This window comes from Tasmannia lanceolata, unplaced genomic scaffold, assembly GCF_043159265.1.
Source record: "Tasmannia lanceolata isolate RefF3 unplaced genomic scaffold, GAP_Taslan_0.1 ptg000015l, whole genome shotgun sequence".
NCBI lineage: Eukaryota > Viridiplantae > Streptophyta > Magnoliopsida > Canellales > Winteraceae > Tasmannia > Tasmannia lanceolata.
Genome location: NW_027518692.1, coordinates 63,722,455 through 63,744,573, shown reverse-complemented (window position 1 = coordinate 63,744,573; position 22,119 = coordinate 63,722,455). Strand labels below are relative to the sequence as shown.

Genomic DNA, 22,119 nt, shown 5'->3' with positions numbered 1-22,119 from the left:
CCCAAGTTTTGAAATCCCCATGTCCATTGAGTTGCACCATTAGCTCTGCCCTTTTAGTTTTAGATGTATGTGACCTCCTTGGTCATGTCCTAATAATCAAAGAAAACCTTGAAAACTAGGAAAAGAAATTGCATATGATTTTCCTTTCCCATAATTTTTGGGCCAAGAAAGGGTGCACCCTGTTTGGCATTCTTCAAAGAGATGGATAGATAAGGAAGCCTCAATTAGCAATTGTGTAATCAGGATTCCCAAAAACATCAATTATTGTTTCCCATTGAAACTAAGAAACTGTTTATGGTAAAGTACACTCCGTAATTAAGAAAGATAAATTAGTTTGTAGTATTAAAATGCTCAAAGCAACAGCTGCCACAGCTTTGCTAAGTTCAGAAAGATAAATTAGTTTGCCGCCGATTTTTACAAGGAGCCCTTCAGTTTAGCACTCCTCTACAAACTTTTAGTGAACTTTTTGTGACACTGCATTAAACCTCTAAGGCCCTATTTGTTTTGGATTTTGAGTCCAAAACTGATGTCTAATTATCAGTTTTAGACTGAACTCTTAAGTGGCCTTGGCAAAATACAATGGTTGAATATTTCAGTACACTATTGACATGGGCATAAATTAATATTAACTTTAGGAATGTCATCGTCGTCAATGAAGAGTGGCGCTTCCAAACGAACACCATTTCTTCGATGGGAACGTTCTTAGTCTCTGGCAGGTAGACGTAGACAAGAAATACCGCTCCAATGATAAGCATTGCCACATTCTGGGCGGCACCATTCAAAGCCGCTCCAACAAGAAATACCCAATAAGGGATGTTTCCCACTTCCGATCTTTTGGCTCCAATTCCTCATCTTCGAACTCAATGTCTCAGTCTGCTTCTTCCTCTTCCCAGTCGCTCTAGTTTGTGTGAGTTTTGAACCTCTCTATTATCAAATAGGGAGCTCCAAGCATGTCCAGGTGTTAGGATTTCCTTTGGCCCTTGGTCTGATGGTTGCAATGGAGGCCAATTTGTGTGAAAATTATTTTCCGGCTCCAAATTTTCATTTGAAGTTTGGGTCTTTTCTCTCTCTAGGCACGGACCATGTTTTTTGAGCTGACAAACCCAGCTGTTTCTCGAGACGCCCACCCTGTAATATTTTTCCCTGTTGAGAAATACCACCGTTGGCCCATTTGCTTTCTCCCAGTAGGGTTTTGTCCTTTTCCATTTCCTTTGACAAGTCAGAAAGGCTATCTGCCTTGCCAGCCCTCCTTGGACCTGACTTACCATTTTCATGCTCATCCCGAGGCGTCTTCAAGCTGGATGTTGACGGAATTTCCACATCTACCCTCGTCTTCAACTTCACTCCTGTACATACAGGTGAGGATTCCGTCTCCGTTTGCTCGCCCACTGATGGGCAAATGTATTGGTTCACTGTGGGGCCGGCGGGGGAGAGAACTCCTTTACCGTTTCAGGATCATAAGGGATAGTGGGCCTTTGATTTTTCTTCTTCTTGTTTTTTCTTTTCTTTTTCTACGAGGGGGAAGAACCCAACATTGAGGGCTCACAAGATGTTCTTGGATCCTGTATCCGTTTCTGATCTGAATCATCCAGTCTGCATCCCAGGGGGTTATCTTCCTTGCATTGTCTGCTTTGCAGGGATTCAACATGGTTGAAAAGGCTATCCTCTGGATTTATGTGGTGTAAGTCCTTAATAGTCCCTTATTTTTCAAAAAGTACTGTACGGACCACCCTATAGGATGATCCAAACCGTCCATGTGATGGACCATAACATAAATAAGCTGTGCCCAAAAAATCATTTCTACAGGATAGTCCCAACCCTCCGATCTATAGTATAGAGGTTTCCATAATATGTAGTTCCTCTGTAGATAAGAGGGTCGGGATCATCATACGGAAGTGATTTTTGGGCACAACCTATTTAAGTTATTGCCCATCACATGGACGGTTTGGATCATCCTATAGTATGGTTCGTACAGTATTTTTTGAAAAAGTAAGGGACTATAAGGGCTTACACCATATAAAATCTCATTTTTAGGCTATTGATATTGGAACTACCATCTTTTATAATTGCACAAACTCAGGGTTTCCTTCATTTATAATGGGCTTCGAGAGTTTTTTTTTTGGGAAACTGATAACCTTTGGCAGCTGTTTAAAAGAGAAAAAACAAGTTGAGTTTGTGCAATTATTAAAAGATAGTCGCGCTAACATCAATAGCCTTTTTTTTTAATGTGAGAATTTATACGGGGATGTCGGTGCATGCAAGTGCAGCCAAAATAAACAGTGGGGCCCACCTTGTTTGGATGATCCAAATCATTCATTTGTTGGGCGTGGCGTAGATAGGGTGGGCTCAAGAAATTGTCTCCATAAGATGATCCCTAACCCTCTGATCTGTGGAAGTTTCTATATTGTGCCGTCCATTTTAAACCTCCACAAATCGGAGGGTTGTGATCATCCTATCGAGAAGACTTCTGGAGCTCACCCTATCCTCGTTGGGGCCCAACAAATCAATGTTTTGGATCACCCGAACAAGGTGGGCCCCAGTGTTTTTTTTGGGCTGCACATGCATGCACGGCCGTCCACTGTATAATATCTCTTTTAATGTAACTCATGAAATAAGTGTGTTTGAAGATATATTTTCATCGTACTCACATAGGCAAGTCTTTCCTCTTGAATCGGTAGACTATTCATTAATATTCGTCTTTGGATGGTGTAATTTAAACACCTTTGTTCTTCTATCTTTTTACTTTTGTTGATTTTGTACCGGTTTTGAAAAAAAAAACAATTAGGCACTTTTGGATTGCAAGAAACACATTTCTGGTGGAAGTATATTAGGGTTACATGGTGCTTTTGGTGAGCAAATGCGTGATTTATAAAGAATTTTAGGGGCCGTTTGGATACGTGGGTTTCAGAATCCAGGTTTTAGTTTGAAAACAGTGTAAAAAAAGGTTCGTTAGAACAAAACTTGGCTGAGGTCGGGGTCTGAGGAAGAGTGTGGGGGTGTGGAAATGTCAATTTGATGCTTGCCTTTTATTTTCATAAGTAATTGATATTTCCACACCCCAACCTGAGCCAAGTTTCTTTCGTTCATAAGCAAGCAGATGTATGCTGTTGTGACGGCGTTTTTTGGATTTTAAGTAAGAAATCCAGGTTTTAGGAACCTCTCCTCCATCCTGAGATTTCTAAAATCGAGAAACATGGGATGGTCATCTGCTCTCTTGCTATTTGAAAGAATGGTGAGAAATCAGAAAACGACGGCTGGTCTCTTTTTTCTCTTGTCTCTCATTTATAATTTTAATGAAATCAAAGATTCTAAAATCTGCGTATCCAAACAGCCTCTTAGTAATGTTTCGATTCTCTGTAACTTTCATAGCAGTCTAGAAGAGCGAACTTTGTTTAGAGCAGGATTGAGGTGGTGATTTTGGTGGAGGAATGTGGGATTTTCGAAGGTGAGAGAGAGAGAGAGAGAGAGAGAGGTGATATTAGGATTATGGTGGCGCTTTTGGTGAGCGAATGCGTGATTCATAAAGAATTCAGTTATGTCTTGTTTCTCTGCAACTATCATGAATCATAGCGGCCTTGAAGGGCCAACTTTATGTAGAGCGTTCCCATCGAAGAAATGGTGTTCGTTTGGAAGCGCCACTGGTTCTGGAGAAACTTCATTGACGACGATGACATTCCTAAACGGTTCAACGACATTGAAAATTCTCTTTTGTATGGGAATCTCTGGATATGATGGAAATAGAAATGACTTTCAGTGATTATGTGTGAAATGTTGATTATTTTGAGTTGGGTTTTAAACTCTATGATACCCCTCACAAATAGAGATAAATGAAAGAAAATATAAGGGGTATTTTCATAAATTGCATCCCTCCATTTTGATCGGCCACAATCTGAAGTTCATATTTGTGCCCATGTCAATACTGGTTTTCTTTGATTACTAACTTTTAAAACCTTTTCTTTTCCTAGTTTTCAAGGTTTTCTTTGATTATTAACTTAAAAAACTTCTCACTCTTCTTTGACTATTAACTTAAAAAACCTCTCTCTCTCTCATAGATATTAAATCACATTTTTTGTGCCGTCTTCACAAAATGAAAATCTCCACCAAACCTCACCTTCTAATCTCTCTCATTTGCTGTTGGAATCATGATTGTTTAAGTTTATTAGGGTTTCAGTGGGTGCTTGAATGGTGGTATTCCTTGAATGTATGCAATTGAATTGTTTTTAGTGAAACAGTTAGTCTACATCTAAAAAATAAAAACCAAGAAGCATAATAGAATTGTAAAACAAAGTTTGTATAGTTGAATAATTAATCTACAACTTGATATAATGGAAATCTACCTCTATATTTTTCATTTTGGGGATCCATGTTCAACAATGTGCTACATGGATATAATCGGATCAGCTAATCTCATTAGGAATCACAAATGCAGCCCATTGCCACCGGCCACAACTTGATTGAATGATCTTTTTAGAAATATCAAAGGGAATCAAGGTCTCCTGAGCAAAAAGTGTACCCACAGTAACATGAGGAGGCACCCCTCCACTCATCCTTTTTAATGAGTACGCCTCTATGTCGAGGGAAGGAAGGCCTCATCCATTAAGTAGAATTAAGGCCTTGTGCCTTAGCGGATGTGCACAGGAAAGGCCCAGATTCATCCCATTCCCGTGAGCAAGAGGCAAAACACCAAGAGTTTTTAAACTCTTATTTCTCTTCAAACAAATTGCATCAAAACTCTTAATTACATTGATCGATAGTAAATCTCATTAAAAATAAGAGTATACTTCTATCTTTTTAGAAATCAAAATCAACTCTTGTCAAGCATCATGTCTGGAAACTACCCGTCACGATTTTATTCGCAAAATATGACCAAAGGTAACAAATTATTTTGAAAATGAGCAAACCACACTACTCTTTTTAGAAATATGGCATAGTAGGAGACTCTTTTTTTTTTAACAAAATGGCAGAGTAGGAGACTTCTTTTGCAAAAAAACCCTATTTTATTTTAGGGATTTGTTAGGACTTCCGCATAATTAAATCGGCAGCATTTCAACCGCTCACAGGCGAGGTTCATCGACCACTGGTTTGATCACTTGCCCAAATCAAGCAATTAGAGGTACGAGTTTCCCTTCTACAGGACCCCTCTAGAGCAAACGTTTCAACAACATTGTTGAGCTTTTGAAAGTTACTGATTGTCATTTGAATTATTTCAAGTGAGCAATGGACTAGTAATTACATACTAGACTCAAACTTACGTACACAAATGAGATGCAAACGGCTCAAGTTAGACCTATGCTCCCCTAGGATTAGTTGCTTTCCAACTTCTGGAATGAAGAAGAAACTCGAATAGGTGGGAAACTGCTACATGCAAAAGCAATACAGTTGCAAGTCCTATGCGCCAGAAGCAAAATTAACCATCCCAAATTCTACCTGTTACCAATGAATAATAGTTCAAAATCCAAATCCAATTCAGATTGAAAAACAAGATACACTGAACAACGTGCAAACAACAACATAAGGTTAACCCGCTTAAATTTCAGTTAAGAATAAAATACGAGAATTGTAGGGAAAACAAAATAAGGTTTTAGAGCCTCCCAGGAATGTAATGCCCAAAGAAACCAGTACATATTCTATAAAATCATTTTAATTCCTCTTTTTTTTTTTTTTTGAGATGATAAAGAACACTTTTCAAAGATAAAAGCAAGAATACAAACTCTATGACCTCTAAACTCACCCACCAAGCAAGAGAATTCGCCATCTCATTAGAACATTTTGACATACGAGAGGAAGTATTATTTTCAGCACTAAGCTCTTTGATCTCATCAATAATCCCCACCAACTTCTAAGCATCACTTAGCCGACAAGATGTAGGAATAACCTCCCCCCACCAAAAGGATCTCTCCAAGCTGATTCCTCTAAAGATAAATGATTAACATTTTTTTATTGCTTGATTCTCAATATCCCGTCTTCTTGAAAGATTTTCTCTTTCCCTCCCTAAAATGCAAATTGAAACTGGACCATGAAAACCATAAAATGCAAAAGAACAGCCTTTTTTGTTTCTGATTGTCCAACCTTCAGTCGACTTATTATGAACATGACAGCCATTTGTAGTTCTACACATCCACATACATACTTTCCACCCAATTGACACTTACGTATTGCGCATGTTCATGTTTCTCTTTCACATGAGGCCATGTAAATCATTTTAACTTCCTCCTCACATCTTCAATGGAAGAACTTTTGCTGGAAATTTCAAAAAATTGTAATGCAACTTTTTCATAGCTATCATTCAAAAAATAAAAAAATAAACATAGCTCCAGAATGGGTTTTGGACCATCGTATAGGATTGTGTTCCTTGCTTTCTATAATTCCATCCCATGCAGTTAAGATGATGGCTGAAGTTCATAAACAACTCCCAGGCCCATGATATTGCTTATTTGAGTCACTGCCTCATTTACAAGCATAAAACAAAATCTCCCATTAACTACATGCCACACCAACATAGTTTTAAATTTCCTCCAAAACTGACACGAAACGACAATGATGTTTCTGTTTCCATCCCCGCCCAAAGCCAACCAATCGAAATGCATAAACCAAAATCACAAGTGTAATAATAGAATACTATATCTGCATGTATTACATAATTATATTTAAATGAATCGTATACTGGGGTGCAAGTATTGTGTATAGATATTTATATGAATCACATGTGAAATTTATGTACTATATCAGGCATGCGCGACAGTGCATGTCACTATACTCAACTCAACTCAGCTAAGCCTTTCTCCTAAACTAGTTGGGGTCGTCTAATGAATCCTTTAGAAAATTTTCATGAAGAAGGATTTTCTATAGGATTCATTTCATAGAAGAGTGGCAAAGTTTACGTCACTGTCACTGTCATAGTGACAGTGCATGTCACTCTGTGTTCGATATTTTTAAACTGTTATGGATGGTTGTCTTGCTTATGTGATGATTTCTAAGTGTGTATTTGTTCTTATTGTAGCATTTCCCGAAGTTTCATCTTTAAATTCTATCATTTGCATATACTTAAATATGTTTACGTGATTTTACAGGATTTCCACCAGAAGAAAAAGAAGAAAACACAAGTAAAATATTTTGTAAGCATTTTCTTTTCTTTTATCTTTAGCAACTTTCTTAAACTAGGAGATCCTCTCCTCTAGAAAGAGAAAAAGAACTCTCCTCCAATAATAAAACAGAAAATTTCTGGTAGGAAAATCTAGGAAGATGAATACCAACATAAGAAAAGGATAATCACCCACAAAGAAAGTTTAAAGAATTCTATCGAAGCTAATCAATCAACCTTTGGAATAAAGCTCCTCTAAAATAGAGGATTCTCAAGCCAATAGATTTAGGGTCACAAGTCACAACACTAATAGATCTACAAATTATGGCACCATTCTTCCTCAAAATAGTTTCTCTGGTCAACTTGCTAGTGGATTCTCTGCTAATTTTCAATTCACACCAATTAGCCTTCAAGTAACAATGTCCACAAAGCAATAGGACTGATGATATTGCAGACCCTCATCACATCTTTAGATTTACAGGTGATCATAATTGGTTAATTTTTATTTATTTTTGAATGATATTATTGGTTAATTTTTCCACGATGAACAAGATCAGAGTCTAGAGGTAGAGGCAAGACCAGGTCTTCTGGTAGGCTGGCGATGGAAATCAAGGTGGAGATTATAACTTGGGCTAAAGTGAAAAAGAAAATCCCTTATGGAGTAGAAGATCTTATAAAAAATTGGTGGTCCATAATTTGGGACAAAACAATTCGGACCAAACCACAACCGAAATGGAAGGCACCGCCGGCAGGATGGCTTAAGCTTAATTTTGATGGAAGCTCAATAGGCAACGCTGGGATGGCAGGTATAGGAGGGCTAATAAGGGACGATAAAGCAGCTATAATTATGTCGTTCTCAGGACTGGTGGGAATATGCGATGCTAACGAAGCTGAAGTGAGAGTTCTGCTTTTTGGTCTACAGTGGGCATATGAGAACAATCAACGGCCACTAATAGTGGAAGGCGACTCGACCAATGTAGTTGCATGGGCATCTGGGCATTCGAATGGCCCGTGGAAACTCCAAGATCTATTAGCGGAAATCCTGGACTTAATCCGAGTTCTGGATCCCAAGATTGAGCACCGGAGGCAATCAGCTAATGAGGCGGCGGACATATTGGCAAAGGCTGGAGTCCTCAGGGATGAAATGATGATTGTATCTTCTCTGTAACTCTTACATGTTTTGAGTTATTCCTAGATCTTTGATCCACTCTCTGTAATTGGAAGGGACAGCTTGTCCTGTCCTATTTTACTTAAAGATTAATAAATTGTCAATTTTCCAAAAAAAAATATTATTAGTTCAAGTTCCATCCAAATGACAGAGTAGTTTTAGAAGAGTTTAATATTCTGATCGGTAGCCATATCATGAGTAGGAGCTAAATCTTTAAGAGGAAATGATAATTTTTCAATAATAACATTGTCAATCTATTCAGCTAAGTTAGGTTGCACTCGGCAACCATAGTAAGGCTTTTAGTCCTTTTTACTTAAACAATTAAAAAAACAAAAGAATGTTGTCCGTCATTAATTAAAAAATGCATTTAGTTAATTATTGGGCTTCTTAACCCAGAAGTTATGGAGTGGATAGTTGTCGCTTCCAAAATGCTATTTAATGAGTTTTCCGGGCTACATCCCTAACTCGTTTTTTTATCTCTTCCACGTCACCTCTCTCTAGACGAGATCCGATATGAACACCCCCACTAGCTCCCTCGTACCGGATATGCCTCAACCGACGCCATGTCAGAAAAAATTCCACCGTGTTGGACATCTCAATTTTCGACCATAGTCCCCTCCAGAAGATTATCGATCTGATCTTCTTGGTCGCAACCACCAGCAGTTGCGACATCGAATCACAGGCCTGTTGTCACTCTTGCTTCTTCCTGCTGCTCAAGACTGCTGATCCACCAATGCTCTTGCCCCTCTACGGTGCCAACTGGGGTTCGTTCCATCTACCTCTCTGTTGACAACAACGAGCCTCCTGGTTACACTATTGGTGTTACTTTAATATTTTTTACAAGAGGAATGATAGATGCAAGGGCTCTCTTTATGCAAGGGCTAGGGAAGGGCCCTTGAATAGATCCACGTTGTGTTTAAAGACGGTTGAGAAAATGAATTCGGTTGCACTTAATGATGTGGATCTATTCAAGGGACCTTCTTTAGCCCTTGCATAAAGAAGGCCCTTGCATCTATCATTCCTCTTGTTACAATATACATTGACACAATAGTCGAGGCATTTTCTTGATTTTCATGTGAGTGGAATCGGGAGAGGGTGAGGGAAAAGAAAAAAAGGTGGTTGTTTTTGAAGGAACACTATGACAAGTGTCTAGACAAGGGAAATTCTTCAACCTTTTATGGATTGGAATGGAGTGGGATATCGAGTGATGGCGGTGTTATTTTTTTTTTGAAAGAAAACATTTTATTCCATAAAATAAAAGTCATACAATAGAGAGGGGACAAGATGTCCCCAGTAGACAAGACTTTAATCACTGGCGACCCAGAGGGTCCAACGATAACAGTGCCGTGCGGAAACCATCAAGAAATGATGCCTCGCATATTACGAGGGGGGAAGCCCGATGAGTACCCTCTTACGCCAGTCCATCCAATCAGTATTTGCGGATCGCCGCATATGCACCAATCGAGGAAGATAATACGGACCAGATCTCTGGTTTCATCTAAGAGAGGATAGCCGCCACAGACCCGCCGAATCGTTGGATGCCCAAGCGATGGCATTGGAAGAGTCTCCTTCCATGATGAGCGGACCAAGATTGTATTTAACATACCACCTAACACCAAAGAGAAGTGCCCTTGCCTCAGCCTCGTTAGCATCGCAGATGCCGGTAGGTGTTATGAATTTATGCTTGTTGGGGGTTCCAACAGATGATTCATTTCAATAACATGGTGGCCTCTACACCGCCAAGTTAAAACGTTTGGCCGATGAGTGTTCAAGATCTTTTCTCTCTTCTCCCCATCACTTCCTCCACGGACATCATCTTGGTTGATCTGTAATTTTCCTTCTCTTTGGCAATTTCTTTACTTTTTTTATGTTATTTTCTGTTTTCTGATATTGAGATTGGAAATGGTTGGCTTATGTTTCCCAATCCATTTATACTGGGAAGCATATCAGTTATCTACATACTTGAATTAATTCAGTCTAATATTTAAGTAAAAGATATATGATGCCCCTTGTGTCTTTAAGGGTTCTCTTTGTTTTTTATTCAACTGCATTGGGTGTAAATGGGTCCGCACGGTGAAGTATAAAGTATGGCTCCATAGAGAGGTACAAGGCCCGGTTGCATGCCAAAGGCTGTGTGTGGACATATGGAATTTGAGTACTATGAACTCAATCCTAGTTGGAAATATAAGCTTGACCACTTATCCACTTGACCTTTTGACCATCCATTGTCTTGGAAATTGTTACTTGCACGGAGCTTGCCATGCACCCATTGAATGTTCCAACATTAGGACTTGGCTACATTGGTTACTACATTGGGAGCTTGCAACATTGACTTGACTACATTAGAAATCTACTTTTTGGGAGTTGATGTTCTAGGGACTTAGTTTATTGTTTTGGAATTGTACAAGTCATTTACTTTACACTTGTTAATGTGTTAGCGGCAGCTTAGGGAAGCTAAGTGTAGTTATGACTTATGAAATTGCCATTAAAAAAAAGTGTAGTTATGAAATGTAAATTTTGGATTTCACATGTAGCCTATATTTTGGGCCTTGTATCTTCTTCTTTTGTAAGCCATTTTAGTGAAATTTGGTGCAACAACTTAGGCTTCATTCTTTGCGTGTTTGTCATCAAAAGAACAATTTTCTTCTCTTAAATCTCATCTTGTCCCTCCATCTAGTTGGTTTCATTCCAACAAAGTGGTATCAGAGCAAGGTTGAAGGTTAATCATGGCTTCCAACAATATGTTGCAATCTCAAATTCCTCGATTCAACGGCAAAAACTACAATCAATGGAGCATTCAAATGAAGGTGTTGTATGGATCTCAAGATCTATGGGATAATGTTGAGGCCGACTTTGAAGAAACAAATGATCAAATGGCTCTCAATCCACAACAACTCAATGAGTTGAAAGAGAATCGCAAGGACAAGAACAAGACGGCTTTTGTTCTTCATCCATCAAGCGGTGGGTAAAGTCATCTTTGAACGAATTTCATCGGTGACTTCGGCAAAAGAAGCATGGGATATTCTCTATACATCATACAAAGAGGAGAAAAAGTAATGTTCGTAAGATTACAAACTCTTAGATGTGAGTTTAATTTATTAAAGATGAAGGATTTGAAATCGGTTGAAGATTTTTTCAATCGGTTTATTTCTCTTATGAATCAATTAAGAGTAAAAGGTGAAGATATTCAAGATCAAAGGATATGTGATAGTTGGTTATGGTGATAGTAATCCAGCTATGTTTTTAATATTAGTTCAGGTACAATTACATGGGCATCAAAGAAGCAATCGGTTGTTGCTCTTTCTACGGTGGAATTGGAGTACATTTCATTAGCTTCGGCGGGTTGTCAAGCTCTTTAGCTACGATGGGTGTTAGAAGAACTCAAATATCCACGAGAAAGTGGTACAAATTTATTTTGTGATAATAGTTCGGCGATTTCATTCACAAAGAATCCAGTTTTTCATGGAAAAGCAAGCACATAAGGATCAAATATCATTTCATTCGAGACTGAGTCAAGGATAGAGTTATCAACCTTCGTTTTTGTAAAACTCAAGATCTAAGTTGTGGATATTTTTACAAAGGCTTTGAAGTTTGATACATTCATCAATATGAAGATATAACTCAGCATGGTAGTGGTCCATCTTAATGGGGGTTGTTGGAAATATAAGCTTGACCACTTATCCACTTGACCTTTTGACTACCCATTGTCTTGGAACTTATTACTTGCATTGAGCTTGCCATGCACTCATTGAATGTTCCTGCATGAGAACTTGGCTACAATGTTTACTACATTGGGAGCTTGCACATTAACTTGACTACATTGGAAATCTACTTTTGAAGAGTTAATGTTCTAGGGACTTAATTTAATGTTTTGGAATTGTACGAGTCATTTACTTTACATTTGTAAATGTGTTGTGGTAGCTTAGGGAAGCTAAGAGTAGTTATGAAATGTTAATCTACTTTTGAGGAGTTAATGTTCTAGGGACTAAGTTTCTTGTCTTGGAATTGTACAAGTCATTTAATTAACATTTGTTAATGTGTTGTGGTAGCTTAGGGAAGCTAAGTGTAGTTATGAAATGTTATTCTCTGATTTCACATGTAGCCTATATTTTGGGCATTGTATCTTCTTCTTTTGTAAGCCATTTTAGTGAATTTGAAGTCTCTCGACTAGTGTAACAACTTGGGCTTCATTCTTTGTCTGTTTGACACCAAGAGAACAATTTTCTTCTCTTGAATCTCATATTCTCCCTCCATCTAGTTGGTTTCATTCCAACAATCCTCTCCCTTGCAGCCAACCTATCTTATTCGTTGCACTAGATGGAAGTAAATAACACGGCTACCGAAAACTTTCTAGTTGGATGAGAGCTCACTTTGAAAGTAAAGCTCCTCTAGCTTCCCAAATGTAGGGGAAACATCCTCTAATTAAGAGAAAATGCATAGGAAGCATGTGGGGATCCCAAAAGCTCGTTTCACTAAGTTTTTCTCGCTTCCAAATTTTAGGAGAAGGGCAACTTCCCCCATGCTTCCTACACATTTCCTCTTAATTAGAGTACGCTCCCCATTTAAGTGATTATTTTTTCCTAAAAGAGTATTTTTCTCCTTTTGATAATGTCGAAGGAGTGTATTTAAAACTTAAAAACTCATCTTAAGTTTCAAATGAAACTTGGATCTTTTTCCGAAAACGTGACATTAAATTTACATGAATAAAAAACATGTGAAACTATAAATCCCTAAAACTTACCATTCAAAAAAAATCCCTAAAACTTGTAATTCTATTCAGTCTACTTGTAATCCTTACCAACATTAAAGCTTCCTCCCTAACCTACTGTAACCATACTCGTTCTACACACTTCCTTACCTACATTAACCATTAACCATTCCTGATGAAACTTATGTGGATCTTTTTCCAAAAAATGTAACATTAAATTTACATGAATAAAAACATGTGAAACTACAAATCCCGAAAGCTTACCATTCAAAAAAAATTCCAAAAAATTGTAATTCTATTCTGTCACTAGGTCTTCTTTACTACTTGTAATCCTTACCAATATTAAACCTATTGTAACCAATCATTCTACACGCTTCCTTACCTACATTCATAGTTGTCAATCCGTGACTCGATTTCTTAATTTTATGACTCCTAACTTGTAAGAGTTTTTGACAAGAACTAAAATTTAGTTGAAAAAAATATAATAATATATCAAAAGACGAAGCGTGTAAAAAATATAACCCAATAGCACATGGATAAAGCACTAAGCCAAAAATATAAATAACTATATGCTTGTAACTTGCATGCACAAAAATAAATTAAGTTATAAGTTCCAACTTCCACATTTTAAACCATCAAAAGAAGAAAGCCTAGCCCAGTGACTCGACTCGTAAAGTCTTATTTTTTTCAAGTAGACTCGCATCGACGCGTTCGAGTCACCAGACGACTCGGAAGACTCTTCAATACAGGCGAGTCACCTATGCAACTCGTCTCGAAAGCTCATTGTCTCGACTTGACTCGGGAGTTCACTCGTACAACTAGTAAGAGTTTGAGCATTATGCCTACATTAATCATTCCTCCTTAACCTACTCTAACCATAGTTGTTCTATACACTTCTTATTCACTTCAATGAGGCTAACTACATGCTTCATGTTGACTTTCATGGAAGCTCCCCACGTGTTTCCTCTTTACTTTCTCTAGAGATTTTCACTTCCCCCATTTTTCCTTTTCTAAACTCCTCGCTCCTCGCTTCCTCTTCCCACTATGGCAACTATGATAATTAATGCTTTCCTTCATGGAGACTTGCAAGAGGAGACCTACATGATGAAACCACCTAGATTCAATTATACACGTAGCGAAGAGAAAGTATGTAATCTAAAGAAGGCTCTTGATGAGTTGAAAGTCCCCACATGCTTCGTTTGAGAGGTTTAGTGGAGCCCTTAAGAGAGTTGGATACTTGCGGAGCCAAGAAGACCACACTTTGTTTTTCAAGCGAAAGTTTAGCAATATCACTACTCTCATTGTGTATGTGGGTGATATAGTGGGTACAAGTTATGACAATGAGGAAGTGCAACACTTGAAAAAAAAAAAACCTAGGAACAAAATTTGAGGGGAAACATCTAGGTCCCTTGATGTATTTTCTTATAATCAAGGTACCTCGATCATCCGCATACACAATGAGAGTGTCCTAAAAAAAATAATCGAGGTAGCTCGATCTAAAAAAGAAATATTTATTTCTTAGAGAAAATATATTCTCGATCTGTTGGGTGAAACTAGCATGCTTGGGTTTAAGCTGGTTGACACGTATAGAATCACACCACAGGTTGAATAAAGTTGATGGCAATCCTCCTCTTGATGCAAGAATGTTACAAAGATTTGTTGGTAGGCTGATCTACCTCTCTTTCACTTAGACCAAGCATTGCCTATGTAGTTAGTGTGACCAGCCAATTCATGCATTCTCCTTGGACTAATCAACTGGAGGCAGCATCGAATTCTCAAGTATCTTAAAGCCTCCCGTAGTAAAGGGTTATTGTTTAATAACCATGGGCATGGTAGCCTTGAGGCATAAATTGATGCAAATTGGGAAGGATCAGTTGTAGATCATAGGTCCATCTATGGCAATTGTTCTTATGATACAGGCAACCTGGTTAGTTGGAGAGTAAGAAGCAACCATTAGAGGCCAGGTCAAGCACACAACTCAACTCAACTAAGCCTTCGTCTCAAACTAGTTGGGGTCGGCTAATGAATCCTTTAGAAAATTTTCATGAAGAAGGTGAAAGGATCTACCCGGCTCAAATTGACTAAGTGACAGGTCAAGCAAATGAGGCAAAATACAAGCACATCCATAATTGACGATTCCGTTTTGTTCGACGTTTGGCGTTTCAATTTGGTTAGTGAAACGGGACATTTTGGAGTTTCGTCTGTTTCGATGTTTCGTTTTTAGAAAAGATACTACGAACCAAGATTTTTTTTTAATATTTAAAAGTTGATAAAAAATTAGAAAATTATAAGAAACCATTATACCAACCAAATTTAATAAAAATACACATTTTATTGCTTAAAACATACAATTTATTGGAATAGGTCAATGAAAATAAGAATAGTTATTCATACAAAATGATAAGCGCCAAGTGCTAAATATAATTTTATTTTTATTTTTATGGCAAGTGCTAACTATAATTGTTACAAATAAAATTTAATATTGAAGGGCGTTTATAGATTTTTTTTTTCAAAAGAATTTGCGATTCTAGAGGAAACAAGGCATTTCCTGTTTTGTCTGGAACGGACAAAACGAAACAAAACAGGCAGGATCAGAATAGATTTATGTCGGTATGTTTGATTCTTACATTTTGTACCATTCTTGCAAACAGTGAGAAATGGAGGGCATTTATAGATATTTTTTTTCTTCAAACAAGAGCGTTTACAAACAAGAGCCATTGGAGGGCGTTTATAGATTTATTTTTTTTCAAAAGAATTTGCGATTCTAGAGGAAACAAGGCATTTCCTGTTTCGTCTGGAACGGACAAAACGAAACAAAACAGGCAGGATCAGAATAGATTTATGTCGGTATGTTTGATTCTTACATTTTGTACCATTCTTGCAAACAGTGAGAAATGGTCTGCATTTTACGGACGATACAATACAAAATGGGGTGTGCGAGCTCTTATGGCTAAGGATTCTATTACATAAGTTCAAGAACCTACGAACCATTAAGAAAAAAAAAAAATCTAGAACCTATGAGCTTGTAATGCAACAACAAGGTAGTGATCAACATTGCATATAATACAGTACAACAAGATCGAACAGAGTACAACAAGATCGAACAGAGCAGATCGAAGTGGACGGAGTGCGACAGACACTTCGTCATGTGAACATACTCTTCTCCTTCTCCTTTTCTCTCTTCTATTCTCATACAAACCCTAAACTTCTCCTTTAACCCCATAAAAACAGATCTCTAACACAAGGGGGCTAAAAACGATGATACGTCGCTATGAAACAGAATCCTTGGAAATCCAACAGGGACAAAGAGAGAAACACTTGGACATTATCTAAGGATCAACATGGTTTCATTCATAGTTTTAAAGCTCCTCCCGTCATCGCGGACTCCCCCGAGTCGACTCCCTTTTCTCTTGGCTGTGTTCCGTGTTTTGCCCTATAGAGTTAATAAAAATTTCTTTGACTCTCATGAGATACAACTGCGTCAACCGAGTACTTAGCTGCGTCAACCGCGTTGTTAGCCACGTCCCCGCCGAGCCGACAAGGACTTTTCTTGGCTGCATTTTGAGCTGCATCCGCATTTTTAAACATTGGTTTCATTAGATCACTGATGGAATATGAAAAATGAAAACGAAAGATGGTTTTGAGTTTTGATGATAGCATAGACCTTTTTTTCACAAACTAAACGATAACTGCGATCAGCCCTCCCCACAGTGCATCAATTTGGAGCGCTGCGGCTCCCCCTCGTGTGCGGGCTTTTACATGGACCTTGCTTCTCAACGGACTCAATACATGTGATAGGCTGAAACGTCGGGGTCTCAGTATGGCTCAGTGATGCACTTTGTGCAAAAAATGCCGAAGAATCGACTAACCATTTATTCCTTCTATGCCCTTTCTCCTTCCAGGTATGGATGAATATCTTTAAATTTTTTGGCCTATCATGGATGAGCGACGATGATGTGAAGAATGTGATAATGTTTTGGCGCAACTTCTTTGGTGGAAGTGTCAGTGAAGAAATGTGGCTCTCTATCTCGTACGCTATTGTTTGGCATATATGGTTGGAGAGAAACAACAGGATCTTTGGGGGGAAAGAACGAAGTGCATCATACGTTATCCTCGATATCAAGCTATCTATTATTAGATGGGCCAAAGCTAAGAGCGGAATCCCTTACTCAATGGGAATCATCCTCAGAAACCTCACCACGGTGCTGTCCGAAAAGAAATTTAGATCATCCATCACACCGCAGTGGGTCCCTCCCCCTGAAGGCTTGTTAAAGTTTAATTTCGATGGGAGTTCCGGTGGAAATCCTGGCTTAGCTGGAATTGGTGGGGTATTTCGAGATTTCTTGGGGCACCTCATTATGTCCTTCTCGGGATTTGTGATGCGAATGAGGTAGAGGTTTCGACACTTTTGCTCGGATTACAGTGGTTTATGACCCATAATTCTGGCCCCCTAATCGTCGAAGGCGATTCCTCCAACACTATTGTGGGGGCATCCAACAAGTTTTGCGGACCTTGGCAGTTGGCATCGAAGCTAGACCATAACAGGGACCTGGTTGCTGCTCTTCGACCGTCCCTCCAACAGAGGAGGAGAATGGCCAACGATTGGGCCGATTCCCTTGCCAAGGCGGGTGTTAATAGGGAGGATATCATTATCAATGTAGCCGACTGCCGGTTCTCTTAGATGTATCTGTTCTAACCTCCGACCTCGGTCGGATGGTTCGGCGTTGTACCTGGAGACTCCTCGTCCCTTTTTTTATTAATAAAAATTGTTACCCTTTTCAAAAAAAAAAATCATCAGAATGTATTCTGCTCTTTGTATTTGTAACCCTACTCTCTCTCTCTCTCTTGTGTGTGTGTGTCATTTTACATGGGAGCTCCCTCAACGAGACTCCATCTTCTCCCTCACTTTTTTTTTTTAATGGTATTCTCCCTCACTTCTTCTTCCATCTTCTCCACAATAACATGGTGTCAAAGCTGATCCGATGAAGAAAACAAGAAAAAAAAACCGGAAAGAAGAAAACTTGAACCTCTCCCCTTACCCTCCCTTACGCTATCCCACTTCTCACAACCTCCCCCCCCCCCCCCCCCCCACCCTCCCCGCGCTACCCAATCCTGCGTAACCGCTTCCCTTGCGCAGACCCATCTCGCAAATCCCTCTTTCTCTCGTGCGTGGCCCCAACCCTCCTCTCTCTTGCGTTTCGCATTGTGCAACCCCTTCTCAATCGCGTCTCTCCCTCTTCTCTCGCATCGACCTGCGCAACCACCCCCTCCACACATAGTACATAATCCCCCCTCCCATTTCGCATTGCGCATTCCCGCACCTCCCTCCCATTCGCCCTTCCACACATACCGACACCCTTTGTATTCCTTTTGTGGGAGGAAATCTTGTTTCTTGGTGCAGTAAGAAACAAGATGTGGCTAGATCGAGCGTAGAGGCTAAGTACCTAGATATGGCTCACACATGTGAAGAGTTGATATGGTTGAGGTCTCTTCTGACAGATTGGTATTCATTCTTCATCTCCAATGCCTTTGCATTATGACAATAGGGCAACACTTCATATCACCTCTAATCCAGTGTTTCATGAGAGGACGAAGCATATTGAGGTCGACTGTCACTTCATTCGTGAGAAGGTTCAGAGTGGAGAGATTAGTGCCATCTTCACTAGGTTTGTAGATCGTTGGCTGGTGTGTTCACTAAACCATTGGCAAAATCCAAGTTGTAAGATTTTTGTAACAAGTTGGGGTTGTATGATATATACACTTCAGCTTGAGGGGGAGTGTTAGAGGGCATTTTGGTCTTTGTATTTGTAACTCTATACTCTTTTATATATATATATATATATATATATATATATATATATATATATATATATATATATATATATATAAGGAAAGTGTTCCTAAGCTATAGCTTAAAAACACATGTGGCCCAACATTTTTGGGGGGATCTAAAGCATTCATTTGGAAGGCCCTTCCACGGATAGGGTGTGTACCAAAAATCAGCCCTGCAAGATCATCCTAACCCAATCAAAGGTGGAGGGGAAAATGGAAAGACAATGTGTGCCCATTTTTCCCCTCCACAAATGGCAGGGTTAGGATGATCATAGAGGGCTGATTTTTGCTGCACACCCTATCCGTGGAAGGGCCTACCAAGTGAATGTTTTGGATCCCCCAAAAACTGTTGGGCCACATGTGTTTTTGAGCTATAGCTCATATAAGCTTATTTGAGCTATAGCTCAGGAACACTTTCCTCTAGACACGCACGCACGCATATATATATATATATATATATATATATATATATATATATATATATATATATATATATATATATATCATTTTACATGGGAGTTCCCTCAAGGAAACTCCATCTTCTCCCTCACTTTTTCTTTTTCTTCTCCACAATAACATGATCAATTATATGTTCTTCTCATAGTAGCAACTAGCAACAAAAGAAATACGATCCCAAATCCAAAGAATTCAACATTCCATTTAAGAGCTAAGACCGTAATAAAAACATTAAACATGTGAATTCTCCATGTACTGAAACCGCATTGGAAAGACACGAACAAAATGAACACAGAGAAAAAAAAACCTTACCATTCCCCTATGCAGTTTATGCAAGAGTATTCCTTTTGGCAACAAACATCAAACGCACGTCGCTGCACAACTATGCTGGCATTGATGGCATTTCTTCTTTAAAATTCTTCTCGAACCCACCTTATTGCGACCGTAAGGAACAATCTAAACAAAAAAAAAGAAAAAAACCAATCCAAATGACGAAAGAAACTAAGAAGTAGAAAACATACACAAGCCTAAACTGAACGAACCTGGGAAGAACTCATTGGAACGGGCTCGGCATTCTTTGACATGGGCGGAACAGGCTCGGCATTCTTTGACACGGGAAGAACGGGCTCGGCATTCTTTGACACGGGCAGAACGGGCTCGACATTCTTTGACACGGGCAGAACAGGCTCGGCATTCTTTGACACAGACTCAGCATTCTTTGACCGAATTCGCCTTCCAATGAAGGAATCAGCCTCCAAACCTACTTTTCTTTCACAAGGCTTAATAGCATTGCCGAATTCCACCACCACGGGAGCAGGGGATATGGCCATCCTGCCATTCGGCAAGTCCTTCAATTCCCCTTCATTCTTCTTCTCCGAAAGCCGCCCATTCGGCACATCATTTGATTCCCCCCCATTCTTCTTCTTCTTCGAATGCCGCCCATTCGGCAAGTCCTTCAATTCCCCTTCATTCTTCTCCGAAATCCGCCGCTTCTTTCTCTCCATTTGCCACTGCAAAACCATTTCTATCAACTCCATCTCCAAATCCCCCTTCATTATCTTCATCTTCTTTCCTGCCTTATCCTGAAACCCTAATCCCGAGCGCCTCTTCAATTCTTTCTTCGGTTTAGGTCCTCTTTGAAGCTTCATATCATCTGGAACCTTCTGTTTGTTCTGCCAACATTGCTCTTGGAAACAGTGAATCTTACATAAGCTTCTGTTCTTCACAGCGCGCCTCTTACACCTCCAATTCTGGCTGCTTCTCCGGCAACGGAGATCGTCCGGTAAAGCTTCCAATGCTTTCTTCTGTGCAGAAGAGATAACAATGGCACGGCGGCTTTTGGGTCCCCTTTGAAGCTTCATATCTTCTGGAACCTTCTCTTTCTTCTGCCTACAGCGCGCTTGGATATAGTGAAGCTTACAGAAGCTTCTGTTCTTCATGGCGCCCCTCCCACACCTCCAACTATGCCCGTCGTTTCTCCGGCAACGGAGATGGTCGGGTAAATCTTCTAATGCTTTTTTCCGTGGGGAAGAGATGGCGGAACCGCGGCTTCTAGGTCCTCTTTGAAGCTTCATATCTTCTGGAACCTTCTGTTTCTTCTGGCGGCATCGCGCTTGTATACAGTGAAGTTTGCAGAGGGTTCTGTTCTTCATGGCGCGCCTCCCACACCTCCAACTATGTCCATCATTTCTCCGGCAACGGAGATCGTCCGGTAAAACTTCTAACGCTTTCTTCTTTGGGGAAGAGTCTGGTAAAGCTTCTAATGCTTTCTTCTTTGGGGACGAATCTGGTAAAGCTTCTAATGCTTTTTTCTTTGGGGAAGAGTCCGGCAAAGGTTCTGATGTTTTCTTCTTTGGGGAAGAGATGGTGGTGATACGGGGACTTTTGGGTCCTCTTTGAAGCTTCATATCATCTGGAACCTTTTGTTTGTTCTGCCGCAAGCGAGCTTGGAAAGAGTGAAGATTGCAGAAGCTTTTGTTCTGCATGGCGTGCCTCGTACACCTCCATTGCCGGCCGTCGTTTCTCCGGCAACGGAGATGGTCCGGTAGAGATTCTGCTTCCTTCATTAATGTCGCCGGAAAACTAACCCTAGAAAGAAATGAAGGACAAAATCGACCCGAAAACCGATACAGTTTTCAAGGAAGTAGAACTCTCGCTATGAGAGTAAGTAAAACCTTTTTTTCTTGAAGAGATGGAGAGAGGGTTAGGGTTTTGCAGGAAAAGAAAGGCTTCTTTGGAAACCTAACGCAGCTGTTCATGTGCCGGTGGTTTTAAGAGAGGGAGATTCCGTTTGGGGAAGGGGATTTTTGCAACAGTGATTTTAGGAGGAGAAAGAGATTGATTTTGGAGATTTGGGGATTTTTTCCCTTTCCCAGATTTATTTCCCTGCCTCGACTTCTCAAAGGGGAAATTTCAGCCCGTTGACAAGTGTCAGGGGCACGGGGGTCGGTGTATGTGCGCGTTTATCTTCTTGAATTTGGCAATTGGGAGTTGGGACATGGACTCCTCTCCGTCTTGCGTGGGTGCAACTTTGGGTTGGGCTCAACCCGAACCCGGCAGGTTCAACCTGATTTCAGCCCTGGCTGGGTTGGGTTAGGGTTGAGGCCTTGGCAAACCGACCTGACCCGAACCTGACTTCCGCTCTCTAAATTTTTTAGTGATTTTCTTAGGGTTGTGTTTTTTCGTTTTTATATTTTTTCTGTTTGGCCCTAGGTGAACCTGGACCCAACATGATCTGATTTGGAAAAATACAGGTTATATGAGTTAGTTTAGGGTTGAGAGATTTAGAGGCGGGGCGTGTTGGGTAGGGTTAGGGTTGAAGGAATGCTATCTCAGGCTGGGCTAGGGTTGGCCTCAACTTGAGCCGGGCACAAT

The 22,119-nt window shown here is 39.8% G+C and overlaps 2 protein-coding genes across 2 annotated transcripts; one reads left to right on the top strand and one right to left on the bottom strand.

Annotated features, from left to right (window-relative positions):
• Positions 1-5,142: 5,142 nt before the first annotated feature.
• Positions 5,143-21,695, bottom strand: LOC143892996 (uncharacterized). Its single transcript, XM_077397921.1, has 3 exons — positions 19,788-21,695; positions 19,558-19,701; positions 5,143-5,427 (listed from the first exon to the last, which is right to left on the bottom strand). The coding sequence occupies exons 1-2, from the start codon at positions 21,309-21,311 to the stop codon at positions 19,606-19,608; spliced, it is 1,620 nt and encodes a 539-aa protein (XP_077254036.1). The 5' UTR covers positions 21,312-21,695; the 3' UTR covers positions 5,143-5,427; positions 19,558-19,605.
• Positions 7,683-8,249, top strand: LOC143892159 (uncharacterized). Its single transcript, XM_077396605.1, has one exon. The coding sequence runs from the start codon at positions 7,683-7,685 to the stop codon at positions 8,247-8,249; it is 567 nt and encodes a 188-aa protein (XP_077252720.1).
• Positions 21,696-22,119: the final 424 nt, after the last annotated feature.

Bases quoted from the DNA above. Each gene is read 5' to 3' on its own strand.
- LOC143892159 (XM_077396605.1), top strand. From the start codon at position 7,683: ATGGAAATCAAGGTGGAGATTATAACTTGGGCTAAAGTGAAAAAGAAA.
- LOC143892996 (XM_077397921.1), bottom strand. From the start codon at position 21,311: ATGAAGGAAGCAGAATCTCTACCGGACCATCTCCGTTGCCGGAGAAAC. The intron at 19,702-19,787 runs GTTCGTTCAGTT...TTTTTTGTTTAG, and splicing joins TTCCAATGAGTTCTTCCCAG to ATTGTTCCTTACGGTCGCAA.